Source organism: Salvelinus alpinus, chromosome 17 (genome assembly GCF_045679555.1).
Source record: "Salvelinus alpinus chromosome 17, SLU_Salpinus.1, whole genome shotgun sequence".
Lineage (NCBI taxonomy): Eukaryota > Metazoa > Chordata > Actinopteri > Salmoniformes > Salmonidae > Salvelinus > Salvelinus alpinus.
The window spans coordinates 2,182,676-2,205,296 of NC_092102.1; the positions used below are offsets into that span (position 1 = coordinate 2,182,676).

A 22,621-nucleotide genomic window follows, 5' to 3' on the forward strand; every position below is an offset into this window, starting at 1 on the left:
GTGTGGACTGTTAACAGTCTGAAGTCCCCCAGGCTTATAGTTGTACCACTCAGCTGTTTTGACAGACTACTGCTCTTTTGGCAGCAGCCCGACCGCCATTGTTGTCATGTTGCTGGAATGGTCGTGTTGGTGCACGCTGCTAATGCTGTGATCCTGCTGTTGGTTTGTGTGGGGTCTGCCTGCGTGTCTGTGTGTGTGTTTTTATCAGTGGGTGTGTGTCTTTCATATTTTTCTCTGTTTAATTGTGTATGTGTGTGTGTGTGTGTGTGTGTAAGCATCTGTGCGTATTTACGTTGAAACAATGCTTGCTGGCCGAGCGCTCCACACATAGCAAACAGCTGCCGTTCAGTCAGCGGTAGGTAGCATCTGCCAGGCCTCATCATACATACCCAATCTGCTGTTTGTGTGTGTGTGCATGTTTGTATCTATGGCCAGTGATTAGCCATTTTTTCTGTGGCGGCTCTACTTCCGATTGCAAGTAACACCCACAGGTTCTGGGCTGGGGCGGGTGGAAGGCTGCAGGGCTGGCTGATGCCTAGTGCCCAACCGGCTCACTGTGTTAATCACACTGGGTGTGGAGCAAACAAACGGCTAAGTACATAAACACACGGGCAAGCAAACACACACACATACAAATGTAGAAAAAAGGTTCGGGAGGGCTTGTGTGTGTATGTGCCAGTACTTGTGTGTGTTTCGTTCCCTACTAACCAGGTTATTTAATGAGAATCTTTATGTGGGACAGCTGAAGGTCAGCCAATCCATTATCCTTTATCTGAGCTCCCCAGAGCAGAGGGCGAGAATGATGGAAAAAGAGAGAGCGATAGATAAAGGGGTGTACAGTGAATGGATGGACGGGCCGCTGGTGTCCTGTGACTAGCACAGCCCTGTTTACTATCCCGCTCTTTCTCTCTCTTCGTGATGAATTATTCACACGCTATTTCCTCACCTGTGTCACACACTCAGTATCCCTGCTCCAGTACCGAGCGCTACACACACACACAAACTAGCAAGACACGTATGCACACACACACCGGTGCAGTGCTCATGGACGCACACACACACACTATCCCCCAACACACACACCCAATATATCAACCCCACAGCACCAACATCAAACGCGTAGCACAGTCCCTGTAGTGTGGAGTGCTCCCCTGCCGTAGTCTAGCGGGGTGTGAGGGCTGTTGACAGCAGAACAGTAATATGGGCCACCAGGCCGGGGCCTGCCTCCTGTTATCCTTGCATGGCTGGCCCGATGACTCGTGTACTCCGTGAGAGCCCGTCTTCCTCCAATCACATCACACTGTGGGTGGATCAACTGGAGCATGACACCACCGGCTGCCCGGAACTGTCATCAGCATACTACATAGGAATATTACTGAGGATACTGGCCTACTAATAATGGATGACATTTTATACAGGGTTTTTCCACGAGGTTTCAAAGCACTTTACAGTACACTGTACGGGGTTCACTCATGCCATCGACCACTGTCACTTTGTGATCGCTGATGTGTGGTGAGTGGTCTATCGCAGTGGAGTACTACTGCAAGTAATATGATGACTGCTTGATTGGTTACTAATACCAGGCAACTACTACTACCACAGCAACTGTTACTTCTATGACAGCTACTACTGCACCGTACTACTACACGACACAGTACCACGAACCGCCGTCATATCAGTAACACGACCGCTATAGTTCTAATCGTACCACTATTTCCTCCTACAGTGATGTCCATCATTACAGTGCTGATCAGGATGCAGTCTGAATGAAGAGCGGGAGGGAGTGATGAATGATCTAGATGAAGAAAAGAGAGGAAGATGGAAAATGCAAGGCCCTCAGCCAAGTAGGTTATGGGTCAGTGTTTAAACCAGTTGTCGTGCATTCGTGAATACTATAATTCAATCGATTTAGCATATATTTATTTACAGTGCATTCCAAAAATTATTCAGACCCCTTGACTTTTTCCACACTTTGTTACATTACAGCCTTATTCTAAAATGTATTAAATCGATCAATCTATACACAATACCCCATAATGACCAGACAAAAATAGTTGTTTTTTGTGTGCAAATGTATAAAAAAATGTACTGAAATAACACATTTACATAAGTATTCAGACCCTTTACTCAGTATTTTGTTGAAGCACCTTTGGCAGTGATTACAGCCTCGAGTCTTCTTGGGTAAGACGCTACAAGCTTGACATACCTGTATTTGGGGAGTTTCTCCCATTCTTCTCTGCAGATCCTCTCAAGCTCTGTCAGATTGGATGGGGAGCGTTACTGCACAGCTGTTTTCAGGTCTCTTCAGAGATGTTCGATCGGGTTCAAGTCCAGGCTCTGGCTGGGCCACTCAAGGACAATGAGAGACTTGTCCTGAAGCCACTCCTGCGTCTTCTTGGCTGTGTGCTTAGGGTCGTTGTCCTGTTGGAAGGTGAACCTTTGCACCAGTCTGAGGTTGTGAGCATTCTGGAGCAGGTTTTCATCATGGATTTCTCTGTACTTTGCTCCATTCATCTTTGCCACAATCCTGACTTGTCTCCCAGTCCCTGCCGCGGAAAACATCCCCATAGCATTATGCTGCCACCACCATGTGTCACCGTAGAGATGGTGCCAGGTTTTCCCCGGATGTGACGCTTAGCATTCAGGCCAAAGAGTTAAGTATTGGTTTCACCAGACCAGAGAATCTTGTTTCTCAAGGTCCTTTAAGTGCCTTTTGGCAAACTCCAAGCGGGCTGTCATGTGCCTTTTACTGAGAAGTGGCTTTTGTCTGGCACCTCTACCATTAAAAGCCTGTTTGGTGGAGTGCTACAGAGATGGTTGTCCTTCTGTTAGGTTCTCCCATCTCCACAGAGGAGCTCTGTCAGAGAGTCCATTGGGTCCTTGGTCACCTACCTGACCAAGGCCCTTCTCCCCTGATTGTTCAGTTTGGCCAGCTCTAGGAAGAGTCTTGGTGGTTCCAAACTTCTTCCATTTAAGAATGATGGAGGCCACTGTGTTCTTGTGGACCTTCAATGCTGCAGAAAGGTTTTGGTACCCTTCCCCAGATCTGTGTCTTGATACTATCCTGTCTCAAGAGCTCAACGGACAAAAACCTGTTTTCACGTTGTCATTATGGGGTATTGTGTGTACAGTTGAAGTCAGAAGTTTACATACACCTTAGCCAAATAAATTTAAACTCAGTTTTTCACAATTCCTGACATTTAATCATAGGAAAAATTCCCTGTCTTAGGTCAGTTAGGATCACCACTTTATTTTAAGAAGGTGAAATGTCAGAATAATGGTGGAGTGATTTTTATTTCAGCTTTTATTTCTTTCATCACATTCCCAGTGGGTCAAAAGTTTACATACACTCAATTAGTATTTGGTAGCATTGCCTTTAAATTGTTTAACTTTGGTCAAAAGGTAAAAATGATGCTATTAAAAAGTGTGCAGCACATCAACTCTTCACTTAACGGATTACAGTTTGAATCGGACAGCAGCCAATCAAATTGTGCCAGCTGAGAAAAAGGTGTGCGTGGCAGTGCAGAGGAATGTCGGTGGGTGAATTCAGATGGAGCCCTTGGAAAGATGATATCCAAAATGATTAGTTTCGGATATAAAGACGACGCTGTATCAACCAAAAATGGATTGCAACTTGCAAAACATGCGGGAAGAAAATTCGACGGAGGCGCAACAATTTCCAACTTTGTTTGACATTTGAAGCTGCACAGAGGACGGTTAGTCGTGAAAATATGAAATGGTATTACATTTGGTGAAGAGCACATTATGACTTGTTTAAGACTCGAAACTCAAAGTTTAGGACTTGACTCGGACTTGCCTGTCTTGACTTGAGTGCTAAGACTTGCGACTTGTAAAACAATGACTTGGTCCCACCTTTGGTACATACTACCTCAAATAACCGGTGCCCCTGCACATTGACTCTGTATCAGTACCCCCTCTATATAGTCTCCCTATTGTTATTTCACTGCTGCTCTTTAATTACTTGTTACTTTTATCTCTTATCTGTATTTCTTTTTAACTGCATTGTTGGTTAGGGGCTCGTAAGTAAGCATTTCACTGTAGGGACTACACCTGTTGTTTTCAGCATTTCACTGTAGGGTCTACACCTGTTGTATTTGGCGTATGTGACGAATACGTTTTGATTTGAACTCGAGGATGCAATGTGCGCCCATTTGACCTAATTCCAATGCACACTTTGAAGATGTTAGAATAACTGTCCTCCTTTACTTTATACTCAGCCAACAAGACGTGTAACAAACAGTAAAATCAGTAGTGTCAATCTACTGTAATGAAACAGCAGGGAGCAGATCTCGAACCCTCGACCTTCGAGCCCGAGGTCCGGCGCGGTATCGACTGTGCCGCAAAAGCAAGCTCGTGCGGCAGAGTCGATTTCCGCGCTTATAAACCCAGGGTCGTTACACTAATATCCCCCATAGTAGGAAGGTTTACCTATTCTATTGGTCAACTTGTCGTTCTGTGCAAGAAATAAATAGACTGTTCCAAAAAGACTCTGGGACAGTTGAGGGACGATAGATCCCAAATTCAAAGAACCAGTCCATCAAAAAAAAAGTTTTAAAGAAATAAGGCTGATGCAACAGATTAGAATGTTATTCACATAAGCACAGCAATGCGCACATGGTACTAGGCTACGCGCGAATGTCTGTTAAAATATCTGTTAGAAATGTAGAAAGATCCAATAGAACATGAGAAATAAGCTACTTGTTTCAATGGCATGTATTGGTCTTTATAAAAAATGATTGGGTCCGGATTTTGGCTAGGGTACTTTGAAGCAATGTAAGACATGCTTCATAATGTGAAGTAAAAACGTTGAGGTTTCACACAATTAAGTAGCCTATATATTTTCAATATTCATACTGCTACAACTCACGTTGCAAAGTGTGACGCGCTGAAGCCTGCCTACCTTGAATGGCGAATGGGAAGTGCGCTTCAATTGCCAGTTGAGAATAGTAGCTCTTTTTAATCGTGTCCATCAACTGTTTTTAACACACGATTGCATTTAGAATTGTTGTGCAATGTTTCACTCCAACAGGAACTATAGCAACAGCTATCAAGCTGTAGTATCTGTATGCTGTGCACGTGTGATAAATAAATATCATAATGCATAATGACCAACGAAAATACGCACGCGCCAATATAATTCCAATAAATTATGCAAATTAAACCAATCGACAATAAGCATGACCGGTCAAATGTTTTTCCATCGACTGGTATTTCCATAATTGAATAGGCTAAAAAAAGCATTATTTTGCAAAGGGTTTTTCTTCCGGACAATTGGCCAGAGACAATTTTTTATTTGTCTGCTTTTTTCTCTTTTTTTTATCAGCCCAAAACCGGCTAACAGAAACCCCTAGAGACACACACATACACACATAGCGCCCCACCAGCCCATCGGGGCACCTCTCCAGCTCATATAATGGCTGAGGCTCGAGCAGGGCATTTCAGGAACACCCCAGATAATACGCCGCCTGGCCCTCCAGCTGGCAGACACAACTGGGGGTGCTTCAATGAGAACAGAGGCCGGCACTGTGCCAGCCTACTGCCCTGCCAGCCAGCTGAGAGGGAGGGATGGATAGACGGAGACAGAGGGAGACAGAGGTAGAAAATTAGGTAAAGTGACAGAGAAAGGAAAGAGCGAGAGAGAGCGAGAAAAGAGGATAGTGGAAAAAGAAAGGGGAGAGCGAGAAGAGGGATGGCCCTGTTAGCTCCAAATGAGCTCTGTCATGCCAGGCCTCTCAGCTTCCCCCTGCCACTCCTCTTCTCACCCACCGCATTAACAGATTCATCTGTGAAACACCCTTGCATGTGCTACATACACCCCAAACACATGCACCGTTTTGTTTCAATTTACGATCACAGATAAACACACATTCACTTAGATATACACATGCAAGACACACTCATACTTCAATGCATTTCCACACAATGTCACACGCATGGGCACAAAAGCTGGTATTTTCCTGTGAGGAGTGGACCTGGGGATGGGAAGTGAGGGAAGCTCCAGAGGGAGAAAGGACAGGGGGAAAAGGAGCATGACTGTTCATCATGCTGTCAGCAAGGTGCGGCTGGGGAATAAAGAGTGTTTTTAGAAGGTGCTGCGAGGATGAGTCGGATAAATTACTACTTCTTTCATCCAAAGAGCCAGGCAGAGACCCACCGGGTCAGGATTGGTGGGGCTAGTGTGTATGGGCGTCCGTGTGTGCATGCAAACCTCCGTGTATGCTTATGTGTGTGAGTGTAGAGACAGGTTTTGTTACCCCCTGACACCGCTATAACATATGATGTTTTTTTCGGCTAACCCCTCCTTTGAGGAGTGAGTGGGAAAAGTAATGTAGTTTCGAGGTGTATGTAAAGGTGGAACAATGGCCCTGAAATATTGAATAAGGAGTGAATGGGGGCTGGGGCTGGCATGACAATGGGGAAGACCCAGGGGTGAAAGTAGGGGGGATAGGGGAAGATAGATCATCAATCTCCCCTGGTTAAATATTATCAGGCTCTTTTGTATCAAACCCCCCTACGCACTCCGAGAATAGAACGGTCCGCAAGGCTAATGATCTCTCCTTCTGGGCCATTCACTTTGTAATGCACTGTTTACCAACTATTGAGAGACTGGAGCTCTCTTTCTCTCTACTGCTTCGCAACACAGATGGTTCGGGTTTCCATGGTGATTATGTATCTCTGTCACTGTCAGCGAATCTGGGGAAGCATTCAGAGTCTCGGTTTAAAGGGTAAGACGTTAACCATCTCCCAAGACAATAGTAAATTGATCAGAACTTGTCTTGAAGATGGAGAAACCTCTCAGAAAGAAACTTAGTCGAGCACTATTGGCATAGGAAAAGATTCCCTTTGGAACTTAGTCTGCTTTATTGAGTTGGTCTCTTTATTGCTGTTTGAGTGACAGTTTTATTTGTGCATGCCTATCCGTTTATATTCATCTGTATAAATCCAGGGAAGGCCATGTAATTCTGATAGCTCGGCCCGACACGACAGTTTTGGATTTTGAATGTGCGACCAACTAGGTAATTTAATTTGTCAAGGGCAAGGAAATGAGTGGAATTCAGAACGCCTTGTAATATTTTTACAGAATCTCTCCATCGAATCCGTTGCTACATAGGATAGGCATGTTCCACATAGAACGATAAGTCGAGGGACTTCTGAAGGCCCTTCAATTGTTGAAGCTAGCAGAATGGTAGATATTTTAATTTGATCCTTTATTTAACTATGCAAGTCAGTTAAGAACAAAGTCTTATTTACAATGACGGCCTAGGAACAGTGGGTTAACTGCCTTGTTCAGGGGCAGAACGACAGATTTTTACCTTGTCATCTCTGGGATTTGATCTTGCAACCTTTCGGTTACTAGCCCAACGCTCTAACCACTAGGCTACCTGCTGTCCCTCGATGAAAGTCTTCTCCCCTAATCGTGCACTTCCACTGTCAGGGTTGTCTCCAGTGACGTTGACCCACACCGAGTTGTGGATAAAATGTCCAGCTCTCATCCAATTAACTGTTCTCTTCCAGTGGAGGAGGGATGGAAGGGGAGACATTGTTCTCTCATTGTCCCCTACACACACACACAGTGACGGGCTAGTATCATCATCAGCCACAGGGCTTCTGCTGAGGCAGGGGAAGGGGGAGGGAGGGGTGTGGGAGGAGCCCAGCCACCGCTATCATCTGAATTCTCTGGCCCCCATTCTTTTGAAATGTTGATGATTGCACCCCCCCCACCCCACCCTGCCTGACCTCCCTACACCACCACTCCCCATCGTTGCCTCTCTTCTCTTTAATGTGGTTTGAGGCAATGGAGTCATCCATTCCATTACCACCTCCCCCCACACCCCATCACCTCCAATGGGTTAAACCCTATCCTCCCCACCCCTGATAGCAGCACCACAGCAGCAGCGGTAGCAGCATTTGTCATGCTGCGGGGTTTGTCATGCTGCGGGCTTTTGTTCCTCACAACCTGCTGGCTAAGCAGGGGATTTTAGATGTGCCATTTACATTTGAAATGGCTCTGCACATTTTTACAATTGGGGGTGGCTCACCAGGTTAGGCCTACAACAGGCCTGGACTAGGTGGGTGGAAGGGGTGGTAGGGAAGCACTGTACAGTACCACCACAAACGGGACATACCATTATTCCTAATGATACCCGCAGTGCACAGCCCAGGGCTGTGCGCTAACTGCACTGCGCATCCATCCAGACGCCCACCCACCATCCGTCGGCTCACACTTCGGCTTTGTGCTGTTCAACAATCAGCCATGCCCAGCGAAGCGCCCGCTGCCACCTCCCTGAGCACGTCTCAAGTGGAGGTCAACTGGCGAGGGTGTCATAATGCCGCAGGCCTAGGCGAGGGGAAAGGGACAATCCACTTAAAGTGAACCCCGCCGGCCAGCACTTCTCGATAGGAAATCCTCCCTCTTCAGCTCTTCACTTCACTTCAGACTCCAGGCTCTGAGAGAGAGAATAAAGGCATTTATACAGGGCCTGAAGCCCTAAGCTGAGACTGAGGCAGAACCTGCCAGGTAGCAAGGCAAATCAAAATCAAATCACATTTTATTGGTCACATACACATACTGTATATAGCAGATGTAATTGCGGGTGTAGCGAAATGCTTGGGTTCCTAGCGCCAACAGTACAGTAGTATCTAACAATTCACAACAATACACACATCTAAAAGAATGGAATTAAGAAATATATAATGTTAGATTGAGCAATGTCGGAATGGCATTGAGTTAAATACAGTAGAATAGAATACATTACACACATATGAGATGAGTAAAGCAGTATGTAAACATTTTTAAAGTGACTAGTGTTCCATTATTAAAGTGGCCAGTGATTCCAAGTCTATGGATATAGGGCAGCAGGGTTGAGTAACCGGGTGGAAGCCGGCTATTTAACAGTCTGATGATGGCCTTGAGATAGATGCTGTTTTTCAGTCTCTCTGTCCCAGCTTTGATGCACCTGTACTGACCTCGCCTTCTGGATGATAGCGGGGTGAACAGACCGTGGCTCGGCTGGTTGATGTCCTTGATGATCTCTTTGGTCTTCCTGTGACATCGGGTGCTGTAGGTGTCTTGGAGGGCAGGTAGTTTGCCCCGGTGATGCAGGCCTGAGATCTCTGTTGGGGAGAGCTAGAGATGAAACACTAGACTAGAGAGAAGAGGAGAGAATCAAAGCCAGCTAAGTCTGTTTTGATGAGGGCTCTGTCTCTGTTTTCTCATTCTGTCTGTCAGTCTCGCTCGCTCGCTCTCTCTCTCTCTAGGTTCCCTGATGCTCTGAAGTAGAGGCCAGACCGGGATGGGTGAATACAATAGATAGATGGATGGGTGGAATGAACAAAGAGCTGGAATTGCTTCACTGATCAAAGTCTAATGAGGTAGTAGGGCCTTGGTAGAGCAGGGCTCTCTGCCAGCCAGCAAGCCTGGTTCGTCTCTTCCTCCCTCTCTCCCTGACTGCCTCTGCTATTTCCTGTGTCATGATTTAATCATCCTTCTCCTCGATTAGCACTAAGGCTCCAGTCCAGTGTAGCTAAGACTGGCCCTCCTCTCTCTAAGCGCTGGATAGAAACAGTGTCCGTTTGTGTGTATAAACATAAGACAATATCTCAATCCCAATTCATGACCCATTCTATTGGCTATATTTCTAGGTTGACCCCACAAGGTGATCCCTCTTGATTTGGGGGATTATTTCCAATTATTTACTGTCGCACATATGCCCAATGGCCTTGTCTATGATAGGTTTTCTTCTTGATGGCTACCTAGATAATAATGTCCTAGAAGTCCTAGTGAAGGTTCCCGTAAAATAAGAAACCAGGTTACGGCCGCCATAGACTGGGCCAAACAATAAAAGCCTTTATGGGGGGATAGGCCTGTACCATAAATGCCAGAATCTGCTATTTGAGGGGCATTACAGTGGACATGGGGCTTTCATAAAGATCCCTGCAAAAGCCGCATAATAGGCTTTTAGAAACCCCCACCCACCCACCCACCCACCATGAACACACATTTTGGAGTGCCACCTCTCTGATGTTGGATCCATAGAAGGCTCCTGCCCTGGGTCCGATGGAACCATAGGAAAAAGGGGGAAGAGGTGGAATTGCGGCGATGTCCGTCGATGCCGCAGCTTGTTCTCACATGGAGAGCCGTGTCCTTTACACCCTCAACTCACTGTCAGCGGGCGCAGCTGCTGTTTTTGGCCGGCCGCGGCGGGCACACGGCCTGCGGAAAACCAGCTGTGTAAACACACACACAAACACACACATGGCTGGCAGTCGGGGAGCAGGGTGATAACAGCACTGTCGCCACGCCCATGCTATCTCAGGTATAGTGAAAACACCTGGGCTTCTGGGCCAGACAGACACATGCAGCTCACTGTGAAGTGGCGTACTGGCAGACTGACATGAGGAAGTTTGCTATGCAGCGATGCCAGCTGCACAGTCATGGGATAATGGCAGAGAAATGCAGGACACACGAACTGCTGCAAAACAGACGAGTATAGAGACGAGTATGCACTATCTGTGTCTCTATGCCTTTGTGTTTTTTGTTGCAAAGCTACTGGACCTTCTTGCCTCCATTTCCTCTTAAGTTCTTTCTCTAGTTGGTCTCTCCTGCTGGCCGGCCTTATTAGGTGGCACATAAGATATTATAAGAGAGAAGGAAAGCTTTGCAAAGCTGGCTTCCCTCGGCTATCTCTGATCTCCTAGTCTGGGTGCTGGTATTAACCATCTGTTGGCAAATGTGCTAGCGTGGGGGAGGAGGGTGTGGAGAACGGGGATCTGGATACTAGCAGATGATGGGAAATCCAAAATTAGACGAGCAGGGCTGGACTGACTCAAACATATCCGTCGTTATCTTGTCAGCAGATGGGTCTACTCCCTGTTAAGTGTTGTCGAAGCAGACTAGCTGATAGAAAGCACTACTTCTCCACTTTTTTTTTTACCCAACTTAGCCGTAAAACACTTGACTTTTCCATGACTTTTTGACGAATGTATTTATTTTTTTTGTCTGTCCCCTCCGATAAAGAACATATTGTTACAGGAAGTAAGTGGGGTAATACAAATCTGAAAAGTGTGAGAACACAAGCATCAAGGGACAGCTGATTAGATGTTGCTGAATCGTGGCCAACGTTAGCAACAAAAAAAAAACGTTCTCCTTATCTTGCATGGTTCTATGCCTGTAAGCCAAGATTTTGCGATGGTTTGCTTGCCAAATAACTCCTTTTTATTTTACCCTCTCAGCACTATAGCAGTTAGCCCAATGACCTATTGTTTGTTCTAACCTGTAGACCTATAGCTAGCTATCTCCTGTCCTATGGGGGGGAATGGTGAGGGACAACATTTGACTGCTTCTTAACACCCTTGATGGCGCAAGGAGAGAGTGGCTGTAAAAATAGTTTGACACCCTCAAGGTTCAGGCCGCAGGTCTCCTCTCCGGCCTCACTCTGAAAGCTCTCTGAATTCCCTCAAATAACCCTTTCTCTCCTCTCTCCATCCCCCATCCAATCTCTCCTCCAAGTTCGCTCCTTAATCAAGGGCATTGTGTGTTACCCTCATATTCCTTTATTATGTTGCACTTACATAACGGCCATTTCTGCCAGGCAATAATGCTTGAATGGTGCTTTAATCAAGGCCTTTCCATCAGTGGGCCGTTGAGGCTTTAAGTAGCCACGCTTTGAAGCCTGAGCTATGCAATAGAGTAATATATACACACACACACACACACAGGTCCAATCTCTGTAGCTTTCTGTGTTGCCAGGAGTGTGGAGCTTTTGAAGCCATTCTCTGTCTCCGGCATATTTGAGTAGGCTGGCACCGGCTCCTCCTCCTCGGCTTTGCCTTCACACACGCCTGCTAACTTGTGCCAGAAGCCACTGACCACATTCACTTAACCTCTAACTAGCCGAGCTTGCCTCCTTTGGCTCAGTGTTGCGTGTGACAATCCCGACTCGCTCACTTCCTAATGTCCAAACGAGCCACTGGCTCCAGAGACCTGTCCTTCAAAGCCAGGGGCAGTGGGCACATATGACTGGGCACCACATGGCAGTGTGCCAGCGCCCTCATTCTCCCAGCTAACGCTGATGTAATGTCCCCATGCCGAAAGGGAATAAGCACCTCTTTTGATATCATAGGGTCAGACAATGAGTAGGACAGCCCAATGCACCATGGGAGCAGAGGATGTATCAGAGCAATTAGCGATCTGCTACATAGCTGACAAGCAACACAATATAATAATATATGCCATTTAGTAGACGCTTTTATCCAAAGCGACTTAGTCATGCGTGCGTGCATTCTCTCTCACTCTCTCTCTCTCTCTCCACTCACTCACTCACTCACTCACTCAGCCTGAAAAACGGCACTCATTAAGTCTCCTGGCGCCTGCATAGATTCAGAATGATTAGTTATGTTTTGACGGAACTCTATTTGGCATTGACTTCTGTTTCTTTTCAAGTCCCGGCAATGTGACATGTCCTCAGAAGGCCTGAAAAAGAGGGTTGGTTACTCAAGCTTTCCCATGCTGCCTCTCCATGATAAGAAATGATCAACAATCCAAGTTTTAATGTCACATGCACAAACACAGTGAAATGCCTTTCTTGCTAACTCAAAACCCAGCAATGCAATAATCAATAACAACGTAATACTAGAAAAAGAAACATGAGAAATAAGACGTATAAAGAACACAATAAGCAAGCATACTATACAGGGTCAGTTCCCAATACCCTATTTACATTGTGCAGGGATACTGGAGTCATGGAGGTAGATATGTATAGGGGTAAGGTGACTAGGCAACAGGATATAAGATTAACAGAGTAGTAGCAGCTTGTATGTGAGTGGTGTGTACGTGTGTAGAGTCAGTATACATGTATGTGCATGTTATGTGCGAGTGAGCAGATGATGCAGTGTGTGTGAGTGTGTAGGGCCCTGTGAGTGTGCATAGAGACAACAATTGAGAGAAAAAAGGTTGAGGATACAAGGTTAACTCAATCCGTGCAGCTATTTTGTTAGCTATTTATCAGTTGCCAGACTTTGATGCACCGGTTCCGTTTGCCGTGCGGAAGCAGAGAACAGTCTATGGCTTGGGTGGCTAGAGCCTTTAACAATTTTCCGGGCCTTCCTTTCACGCCGCCTGATATAGAGGTCCTGGATGGCGGGGAGCACCACCCTCTGTAGCGCCATGCGATTGAGGGCGGTGCTATTGCCATACCAAGCGGTGATGCAGCCAGTCAAAATGTCTCAATGGGACAGCTGTAGAACTTTTTGAGGATTTGAGGGCCCGTGCCAAACCTTTTCAACCTCCTGAGAGGGGAAGAGACGCTATCGCGCCTTCTTCACGACTGTGCGCGTGTGTTTGGTCCATTTTAAGTCTTTGGAGGTCAACCATTATCTCCCACTCTGGCTGTGCCATCACGATGTAGAGGTCAATTAAACACGGCCCAATCTGAGAAATAAACAGGCAGAGCATATTTGCATTTTCTGACACCATTACTCGTTGAGGCCAATCCTGTGAAGGAATTTCTTCTGTGGTATCTGCCCAGAGCTGGCTCTCTGCGGACTCATTATCAGTCAAAGTAAACAGTCTGCATTAGATAAGAGTCACAGTCAGAGGAGCAGGCCACCCCCCTCTGTGGATAATGCCAATAATCCCTCTAACACCTTTCCAGTCAGGCGCAGTCATGGCCCTGTGGTTCAGGCCTGGGAGAACGACTGCCCCTCTCATTGAAGCCACGAAGTTCAAGGCTGACCGTGGTACTGCAGGCATTATTTGCAGAAAACAGGATCCCCCATTATAGCGAATGGGAAGATGGCAATCTTTGTGAAAAAAACTGACAAATGGCTTCTATTAGACCAGATGTATGTCCTTGAACTGATTATTTTAAAATTGCACACAGAAGAAGTTATTATGATAATGGCAGCCTGCAGTACCCTGTTCGGCCATCAACTTGAGATACTGAATAAGAGGGGTCAGCACTGAGCTAACCTGCAACAGCACTTCCCGGAGTAGCTCAAACTGAGCATGTTATGTCTACATAAATCTCCCACGTGACGCCATCTTAACAGACTTCCTTGGCTTCACATCTGATAAATTGTGTACGTGAGCAATACATTTGATTTGACATGGAAATGAGTGGTGTCACGTGATCAATGGCATTGTCCATTCATATATACTGTCATTGGGTTCAGCTGTAGGCCAGACGCTGGGATGTACCAATTAGTGTTGCGTGGGTCAGCTGTTTGTTCACCTGCCCACAATTGCTAATAACCCATCCGCAACGGCCCGAATGTGATAAAGTAAAAATCTGAGGCCCGCACCCGACCCTAACCTGCAAATATAGAAAATGCGCTGTACAGTCAGAGATGGCATAAGGATTTTTGCATAATTTATTTTTAAAGCCTGGTTAGATAGGGCTATGTTTCTGCCTATCATTTCCAACATTTTGGTAGGCTTTGTCATTCAACTTGTCTGTAATTAGATAGGCCTACATGCAGCTGCTCTTCTGTCATTACTTATTGCCCTTGAAAACGAAATAAACCGTTGCTCACCATAAAATGTCATACATCAATATAATGAATGTTTCAATCTAGTAATCTAGCTTCATCTGTAAAGATTTCTCTTTCATCTCGGTTTCTCTCTCGCAGCAAAGACATTTATGGACCGGGGAGTTAATGGAATAACAAAATAATAAATGTAAAGATTTTCCATGCTAAATTTCCAAAATGACATCGGTTTGATTGGTTTTAAGGGAATTGAAATGTGAAAACGACCCAACATGTTTCTCATAAGATTTCAGTTTCGGCTTGGATGCATAGTTTATGTGGCTTAAATACTATCAGCTTTTATGATGCTAATAAAGATAGGACCTTTACAGACGGTCCCTAACCACTCATTCATTCTCTTAAGATGCTGAAAGAAATCGATCCTATTTCTCCACTCCTGTTCCCGAGTCAAAATGTACATTTGGTGTAACGTATTACTGCAAGAAATGCTTAATTCTGCAGGAGTTGATATATTAGGCTATGTGAGAGATTATAGACCTAGTCAGTTTCCAGATTTCAGTTACTATTCCATTTAATCCATCTGCATTTGGCGTGTATTTGGCGTGCGTACAGTTAGTGCATAAGCCTATGTTTGAGGGCCTAACAGTTAATAATAATCAAAGAAAAACCTCAATGTTGCCTTTTAGATATGAATTGCACAAGAATTATACATTTATGGATTTTTTTATGCATTGTTTTCTTTTTATTTAACCCACCCGCCACCCCAACCACCCTTCATCCACACATTTTGTGACTCTAAACCTGTCCACTCCGCAGATATAACCGTGGGGACTGCGGGTTATTACCAATAATTATTATTATTACCAGTAATGAGCCCTGGATGGGGAACTGGCTAAACCCTGTACTGTGATATACAAAGGTATCAGACCTGAAACAACATGTAGTGGGAATTCGGAAAGAGCGGGACATCATATAACCTGGGACAGCTTAATCCTGACGTGCTTATTTCTTTGTTTGACGAGAAAATCTAAACTATTGTTACTAAACCCTTGCAGAGAAAAACCACATGATCAAAATCATGTCACTTCATTGGTGTGACATCATAGAGGGGGGACAGAGCAAGCTTCAAACAGGAAGCGAAGCACACAGTAAGATCAGTGACATAGCTTTTTTTCTGTTTTGATGTTAGGGTTATAAAACTGCATAAATAATGCACTGTGCCAAACTGTGATGTAAATGTGCATACTATGGACTGGTGCATCAAAATATCAAAATAAAGGCAATATTATGTTTCAATTTTATAATTGTCTTTTGTCCTGCTTTTACCAGCCATATCTAGCTAAAGTAGGACAACTTGGAGTAGCTAAAGTGGGACAGTCTTATAGGCTTTTCCAATGGAGGAAATTACATCCTGTTTACATTAGCGACCCCTTGTACAGTACATTTTAGTCAGGGCTCTGGTTCTTGCAGTACTATATCTTGTTCATTTGTTTCTTCTCGTGCTTTTATTCGGACTGTTATTTGAGTGAATTCAGACAAAATGGGACATGTGTTGCATTTCCATCTTCTGTAACCTATTTAGACATCTGTCCAACATTCTAGCCCAACCAACACATGATACATTCCTGAAATCCTCAGATGTTTCCTAATCATACAAAATTGAAGTCAATAATCATTGGGGTACAATTAGTATTATAATATTGGTGTCCCAGTCTAGCAAATGTGAACTGAAAATACGGTTTTGACTCGATGTACGTAAATGGGTGTGTCATGCCTCCTGTGAATATGATATCAACATTTCAGCTTTTTTGTGTGATTAGGAAACATGCTGAGGATTTCAGAAATGTATCGTGTGATGGGCTAATATGTTGGATAGATGTCTGAAGAGGTTACAGAAGACGGGCATTTTTTGCTTTTCCAACTTATTCTGAATTCTTCCTATTAGTCATAGTTATATCATATATCATATATATATATCATATATATCATAGTTATAAAGTGTATCTATTGTTTGGATGGAAATGGATAGTGTTTCAACATGGTTATAACAATTGAATACAAACTAGTGTTGTGTATTCTTTTAAGGAAGTTGGCAACAATGTTGTACCCACACCAACTTGATGTAGCAAACGTCATTCAACTATTCGAAACTTGGAAACAACTTTAAATATTTGATTGTGGTTGTAAAAAGTGCCCGTTATTGGTTACAGTGTCTGGTTGACTGTGACTCTTAGCCTCTGAGCAGAAAGCAGAAGTAATATGCGCTTGTTCATTGAGCAGCACTTTAGGGAGTGTGATTGTGTAATATCGGGTGTACAAGGTTGGAAACCTTGAATGATGTCAGGTGAGAAACGCAGAGGCAAATCCGAGTCAGCATGTGGGTCATTTGGAGGTGAGGCTGCCTGCTTCCTTGAGTTCAAGAAAAGTTCAGCCGAATAGCGTTAGGCAAATTAGCAGACAGCGACTGAGAGGAGAGGGAAAAAACGGAGGGTAGTGAACGATGAGAACACGGAGGAGTCAAATTAGTTGGAAGGACGAGCCCAAATGACGAGTGAGGGTAGACAACTTTTAGGAAAATAGTTATAGGCAAATGGAATAATCAATTATGTTCATTAGCTCGCTAAAAATACATAAGGTCCATTTAAGGAGTTTAATAAACGTATGTCATTCAATACGCACTTTTCTAATAGAGAGAGGCAGGCCGAGGCGCCAGCGGGCTTGTGTTCGTTCCTCTCTCACAAATGTTCCGCTCTGTTTGGTGATGTCTGCGAAGGGTTAAATAAGAAGCGAGTGTAGGTGGAGCCACATCCCAGCTGCTGTGCCTTGTCACATTCTGCAGAACATGATAGCTACGCAATTTGTGTGGGAGCGAATTCGGCTCCTCTCTAAATACAAACAAGAAGAACCGAATGTGTTGTGCGAATCAGGTCATTTTAAATACAAGAAGGGCAAGATATGTAGCAAATCAAGTAGTCGTGCATTGGTGTTGCACGGTAGACTTAATAAGTGGATAGGCGGACAGACAGCAGGCTGATAGTCCACATAAATCAAGAGCGCAAATGGGACAATCGTACTTATCCCAGAGGACGAGTTGGAACTAAATACGGAATTTCATTCTGATTGATCAGCAACTGATCTCTATTGCCTTTTCTGATGTGGGTGAGGTGTTATTGAAATGGACTTGGACCCCTTGGCGTGATTTCAGGTATTATTGGAGTTTGTAGGGTATGTTATCTAGATTTCGATCTAGTTTACTATTTGAGCAAGGCCATTGAACTGATCCGATGAAGTTATTCCGGTCGGCTTTTCGATTAAACGAATCATTCGGCGCATTCCAAACCTCACTTTTGACATGACGTTGACTATTCTTTTGAACGATGTGTTCAAATTAAGTGTGGGGGAGTATTCCATACAATTATTTTAGCTTTGTAGCGGATTGACTCTAAACAACTAGTGGACCCGAAACCTCAAGTGTCGTGTCTATGAACGGATTTGTAACCTTTATTTTGAATTTATTGCAGTTTTTACCCTTTTGCACAGTCTACTGGTGGCAAACTGAAAACCACACGTCTGCTGCTCCTATTTTCGTGTGCCCAAATCGTTGCGCACAGCAGACGTTCTTTTTTTCTCACTCTCCGGACAATAATCATCCCGCTTTCGCTCTACGTACGATGTATGAGAGTGTGGACGTCGTGGGACTGAATCCCAGCCCGAACCCGTTTTTAATGATGGATTACTACAACCAGAGCAGAGGATGTTTGATCCCAGAGAAAGGACTTGTGCCCGGAGCGCCCCATCACTACAGTACGTCCATCAGAAACCAACACTGGAACGGCTCGAATCACTGTAGGTGGCATTTTCACTGCCTCGTTCATTTCATTTCACTAATTGGCGAAGTTCACGGAAGCCCTTCACGTTCAACTGTGCCACTGTTTTTCTGAGCTAAATATTCCTGATATTTGTTCTCTGAAGTGTAGTGAATTATTGCGCTTTCATTTGTAACGGCTGACATTTTATTCCACATATAGCATACTATTAGGCCTATTACATTCGTTTTAATCAGGTTAATAATAACTCGTTTATATCTCATGTAGCCTATTAAATGGTAATTACTCTATTACTTACATCATAACCTTGCATTTAATTGACCCTTGTTTGGATCCCTGCCTTCTAAAACCCACGTTCAGCTTTTTGCAAGAATGTAAAGGTATCGCTATCGCAATGTAGCCTACAGTAGCCTATAAAGCAGACAATGTTATCCAAGCCATTGGGTTTTGATTAATAACCACGAGGTTTTATCTAGGCATACCAAAGGTAATCATATCAAACTTTCCTGCTGGCGTTATTGAGCGGCAGGTAGCCTAGTGGTTAGAGCGTTGGGCCAGTAACGTTGCTAGATCGAATCCCTGAGCTGACAAGGTAAGCATCTGTCGTTCTGCCGCTGAACAAGGCAGTTAACCCACTGTTCCTAGGCTGTCATTGTAAATAAGAGTTTGTTCTTCACTGACTTGCCTCGTTAAAGAATTGGCTATAGATTTCATCTGGAGCAATGGAGATCACTTTATTGTGGCAACAAAGTATCATTTGAAGGGTCATTCCATTCTCTACCTCCGCTGGGGGTAACCTGCTGTGCCACTAGTGACAAAGCACACTGGGACTTTATGGTAGAAGTGGTCTGCTTGTTGATTACTGCCGAGTGACCGTAACAGCCTCTCATATCCCGAGAACGGATCGTTTCCTCAGTAAATCTGGACTATGTAAATGAGAACGTGTGTATTTCTCATCAGGGTATTGACAAATGCACCCGGGCCCCAGGGTTTGTCATATGAATATCCGTCCAGCCTGACCTGATTCTGTGTTTACTAAAAGCCATAAGGTTTGGAAAGAGATGGGGATTAGACATTGAGAAACATATTGACAACGACACCAATCACAGACAGAAACTCCTCACATGCTGCTGGTCTTGTTTGGGAGGTTACATCTCTACTAGGGTTAAGGCAATATAGCTCCTCGGGAACACAACACAACACAGGCAGCAAAAGCCCTTACTGAGCTGTGGACTCCACCCTGTACGCTATTATTGTATCGGTCCAGTGAGCGGCTCTAGTAGTGGAATTGATTTGAACCATGTGAGCTAATATGCGAAAGGCTAGCTGAGGGGAAAACCAGGAAAAGACCTCTGATCCCAAGCTCTGGTACACGTTGTTGTGCTCATAGGAGTAGTGCGGAGAGGTCTGCCTTACTGCCTGGACGCGATAAAAAGTTTAGTGCCCAATGGGGGAAACTGAGGGGGGTTGGAGGGAGTCGCTGGGGGTGTACATAACTTTGGTGTCATCACATGGCTTTGGAGGCTTATTGGATCACAGGTAAAAACAAAAAAACTGCCATAGTAGTACAAGATTCTGTTTCTATTTGCGTGGGGATATATCTAAACCGAAGAGGGCTAGGATAGTCCAATGTCTGGTGCACCTATCTCCATTATTCATCAGATGACCCTTCAGAAGTCCTATCAACTCTGAGTACATTCAGTGACATTTCCACTGCAGTGAAATCAGTCTAAAACTGCCTCCTAAGAAACATGATCAGCTGCCACTAGTCACCGTATTATATATTCACATGCTCCAAGTGAGCGGTGTTCTCTCTATCCAGCCATGTCAGCGAGTCGTGTTCATCATAAGGAACGACAACCGCAGTAGTAAACTGTTATTGTGTTTGAAGAACAATGCCAGGTCTCATCGACGGGTTCAAGCCGATTAAAATGCACGTGATTCCATTCCTGTCAAGAGGGCTGCTGCGGTCGGGATCCTTACAGCAGTTACTGGCTCATGCGTGAAGGAATGCGCATGGCCTTTTTCACGTGACTGTCACACACTGCACGGGGAGGGGAGGTTGGTGGTGGGGTAAGGATGACACATGGGGAGGCTCCAGTCGCTGTGAGAGTACTCCGGCTGGACTCCATCTCTAAGGCTGTCATATGGCTTGTTGGGTTTGGCGCCGACACCAGCCCACGGAGCAGAGCTTGAATGACTTTTTTATCAAGGCAGAGCTGCCAAATATCGACATATTGGCTCTAATCGCCTGTATTGGAGGGGGGTTGTTAACTGCTTGCCTAATCTGACTCGTGGTATTTAAGTCCTTTCCGAGTGGGGGGAATTTAGAAGAAAAAACAGATGGTGTTTTTGTTTTCCAACGCTAAGGACTGTAATAGCGGGAGCAATTTTGGGCAGGGCTAGTGAAGAGGGAATTAGTTTAAGGGGAAGAGTTCCAGTTTGCTTGTGAAGTGTAAACCCGTGCGGTTTCTCCCAGGGCTAAGGTCTTAAAGCGTCATACAGCGTAGCGAGACTGCCCTGTAATTGTTTGTGCTGTTATTACAGCGCATGGAAACTGTGGCTGGTCTGTTTGGACGCTGCGATTGCCAAACGATTGCAGTGTTGGCTTTGCAAATGAGCTATGGATATTGTTTCCGCCCCTGACATACAAGCTGCACCTGGCAGCATGCACCAGGGTCTTGAAAGAGTTCATAAATAACGTTGCATAAAAAGAGTTCAGTTCCACTAAACCCCCAAAAAGCTGGTGTTTTGTGACACTGCAATGTAGAGATGCTGAGCAAAACAACTGTGAAAAAATGGTCATCCAACCAAGCTTGTGGTAGAATGGATTCGCATTTTGAATCTGATGTTCTATATACTCTGAACGCAACATGTAAAGTGCTGGTCCCATATTTCATGAGCTGAAATAAAAGATCCCAGAAATTTCCCATACGCACAGAAAGCTTATTTCTCTCAACTTTTGTGCACTAATTTGTTTACATCCCTGTTAGTGAGCATTTCTCTGCCAAGATAATCCATCCAGCTGACAGGTGTGGCATATCAAGAAGCTGATTAAATAGCATGATCATTACACAGGGGCACCTTGTGCTGGGGACAAAAGGCCACTCTAAAATGTGCAGTTTTGTCACACTACACAATGCCACAGATGTCTCAAGTTTTGAGGGAGCATGCAATTGGCATGCTGACTGCAGGAATGTCCACCAGAGCTGTTGCCAGTTTAATGTTAATTTCTCTACTATAAGCCTCCTCCAATGTCGTTTTAGAGAATCAGGCCGTACATTCAACAGGCCTCACAGCCCCAGACCATGTGTATGGCATGGTGTGGGAGAGTGGTTTTCTGATGTCAACGTGGTGAACAGAGTGCCCCATGGTAGCAGTGGGGTTATGGTATGGGCAGGCATAAGCTACGGACAACAAACACATGCATTTTATCGAAGGCAATTTGAATGCACACAGAGACAGTGACGAGATCCTGAGGCCCATTCATCCGCCACCATCACCTCATGTTTCAGCATGGTAATGCACAGCCCCATGTCGCAAGGATCTGTACACAATTCCTGGAAGCTGAAAATGTCCCGTTTTTTCCATGGCTTGCATACTCACCAGACATGTCATCCATTGAGCATGTTTGGGATACTCTGGATCGACATGTATGACAGTGTGTTCCAGTACCCGCCAATATCCAGCAACTTTGCACAGCCATTGAAAGGAGTGGGACAACATTCCACAATCAACAGCCTGATCAACTCTATGCGAAGGAGATGTGTGGCGCTGCAAGACGCAAATGGTGGTCACACCAGATACTGACTGGATTTCTGATCCACGCCCCTACTTTATTTTTTATTTTTTTAAAGGTAACTGTGACCGGCAGATGCACATCTGTATTCCCAGTCATCTGAAATCCTTAAATTTGGGCCTAATGAATTTATTTCAATTGACTGATTTCCTCCTATGAACTCTAAGTTAGTAAAATGTTGTCTATATTTTCGTTCAGTATATATTAGTTTACTGTAAATCACTGGTCATGTGCTTGAGTTTGTGTTCTTTCACTAGAACACTGCAGGCCTTTTGCTACCCTACCATTTTGAACCTCAGCATTTGCTCTTTGTGTCAATGCCATGTCCCTATATATTTTCTGCATACTCTTTCATGTCCATACTCCTCGAGTACCTTTTAGTGCTTTTATGGACAGGGTCTTTTTCCCTTGAGACTGTGTGGACTTGAACCGGATGGGACAGGCTAGATGGATGGACAGGCCTGCGTTGGGCAAGGTCCCCTGTTTT

General features: G+C 44.8%; 1 protein-coding gene across 7 annotated transcripts in view; it reads left to right on the top strand.

Annotated features, from left to right (window-relative positions):
• The window catches only part of LOC139541950 (retinoic acid receptor alpha-like), a 221,263-nt gene that overhangs the window by 151,582 nt on the left and 47,060 nt on the right, over positions 1-22,621 (top strand). For 2 of the 7 annotated variants that reach the window (XM_071346876.1, XM_071346877.1), the window contains exon 1: positions 17,338-18,354. The exons of the other annotated variants lie outside the window; for them this stretch is intronic. In XM_071346876.1, coding sequence (XP_071202977.1) covers positions 17,991-18,354 — 364 coding nt within the window. In that variant the 5' untranslated portion in view covers positions 17,338-17,990. Of the gene's footprint in view, positions 1-17,337; positions 18,355-22,621 lie in introns of those variants that run through there. 7 annotated transcript variants of the gene reach the window in all.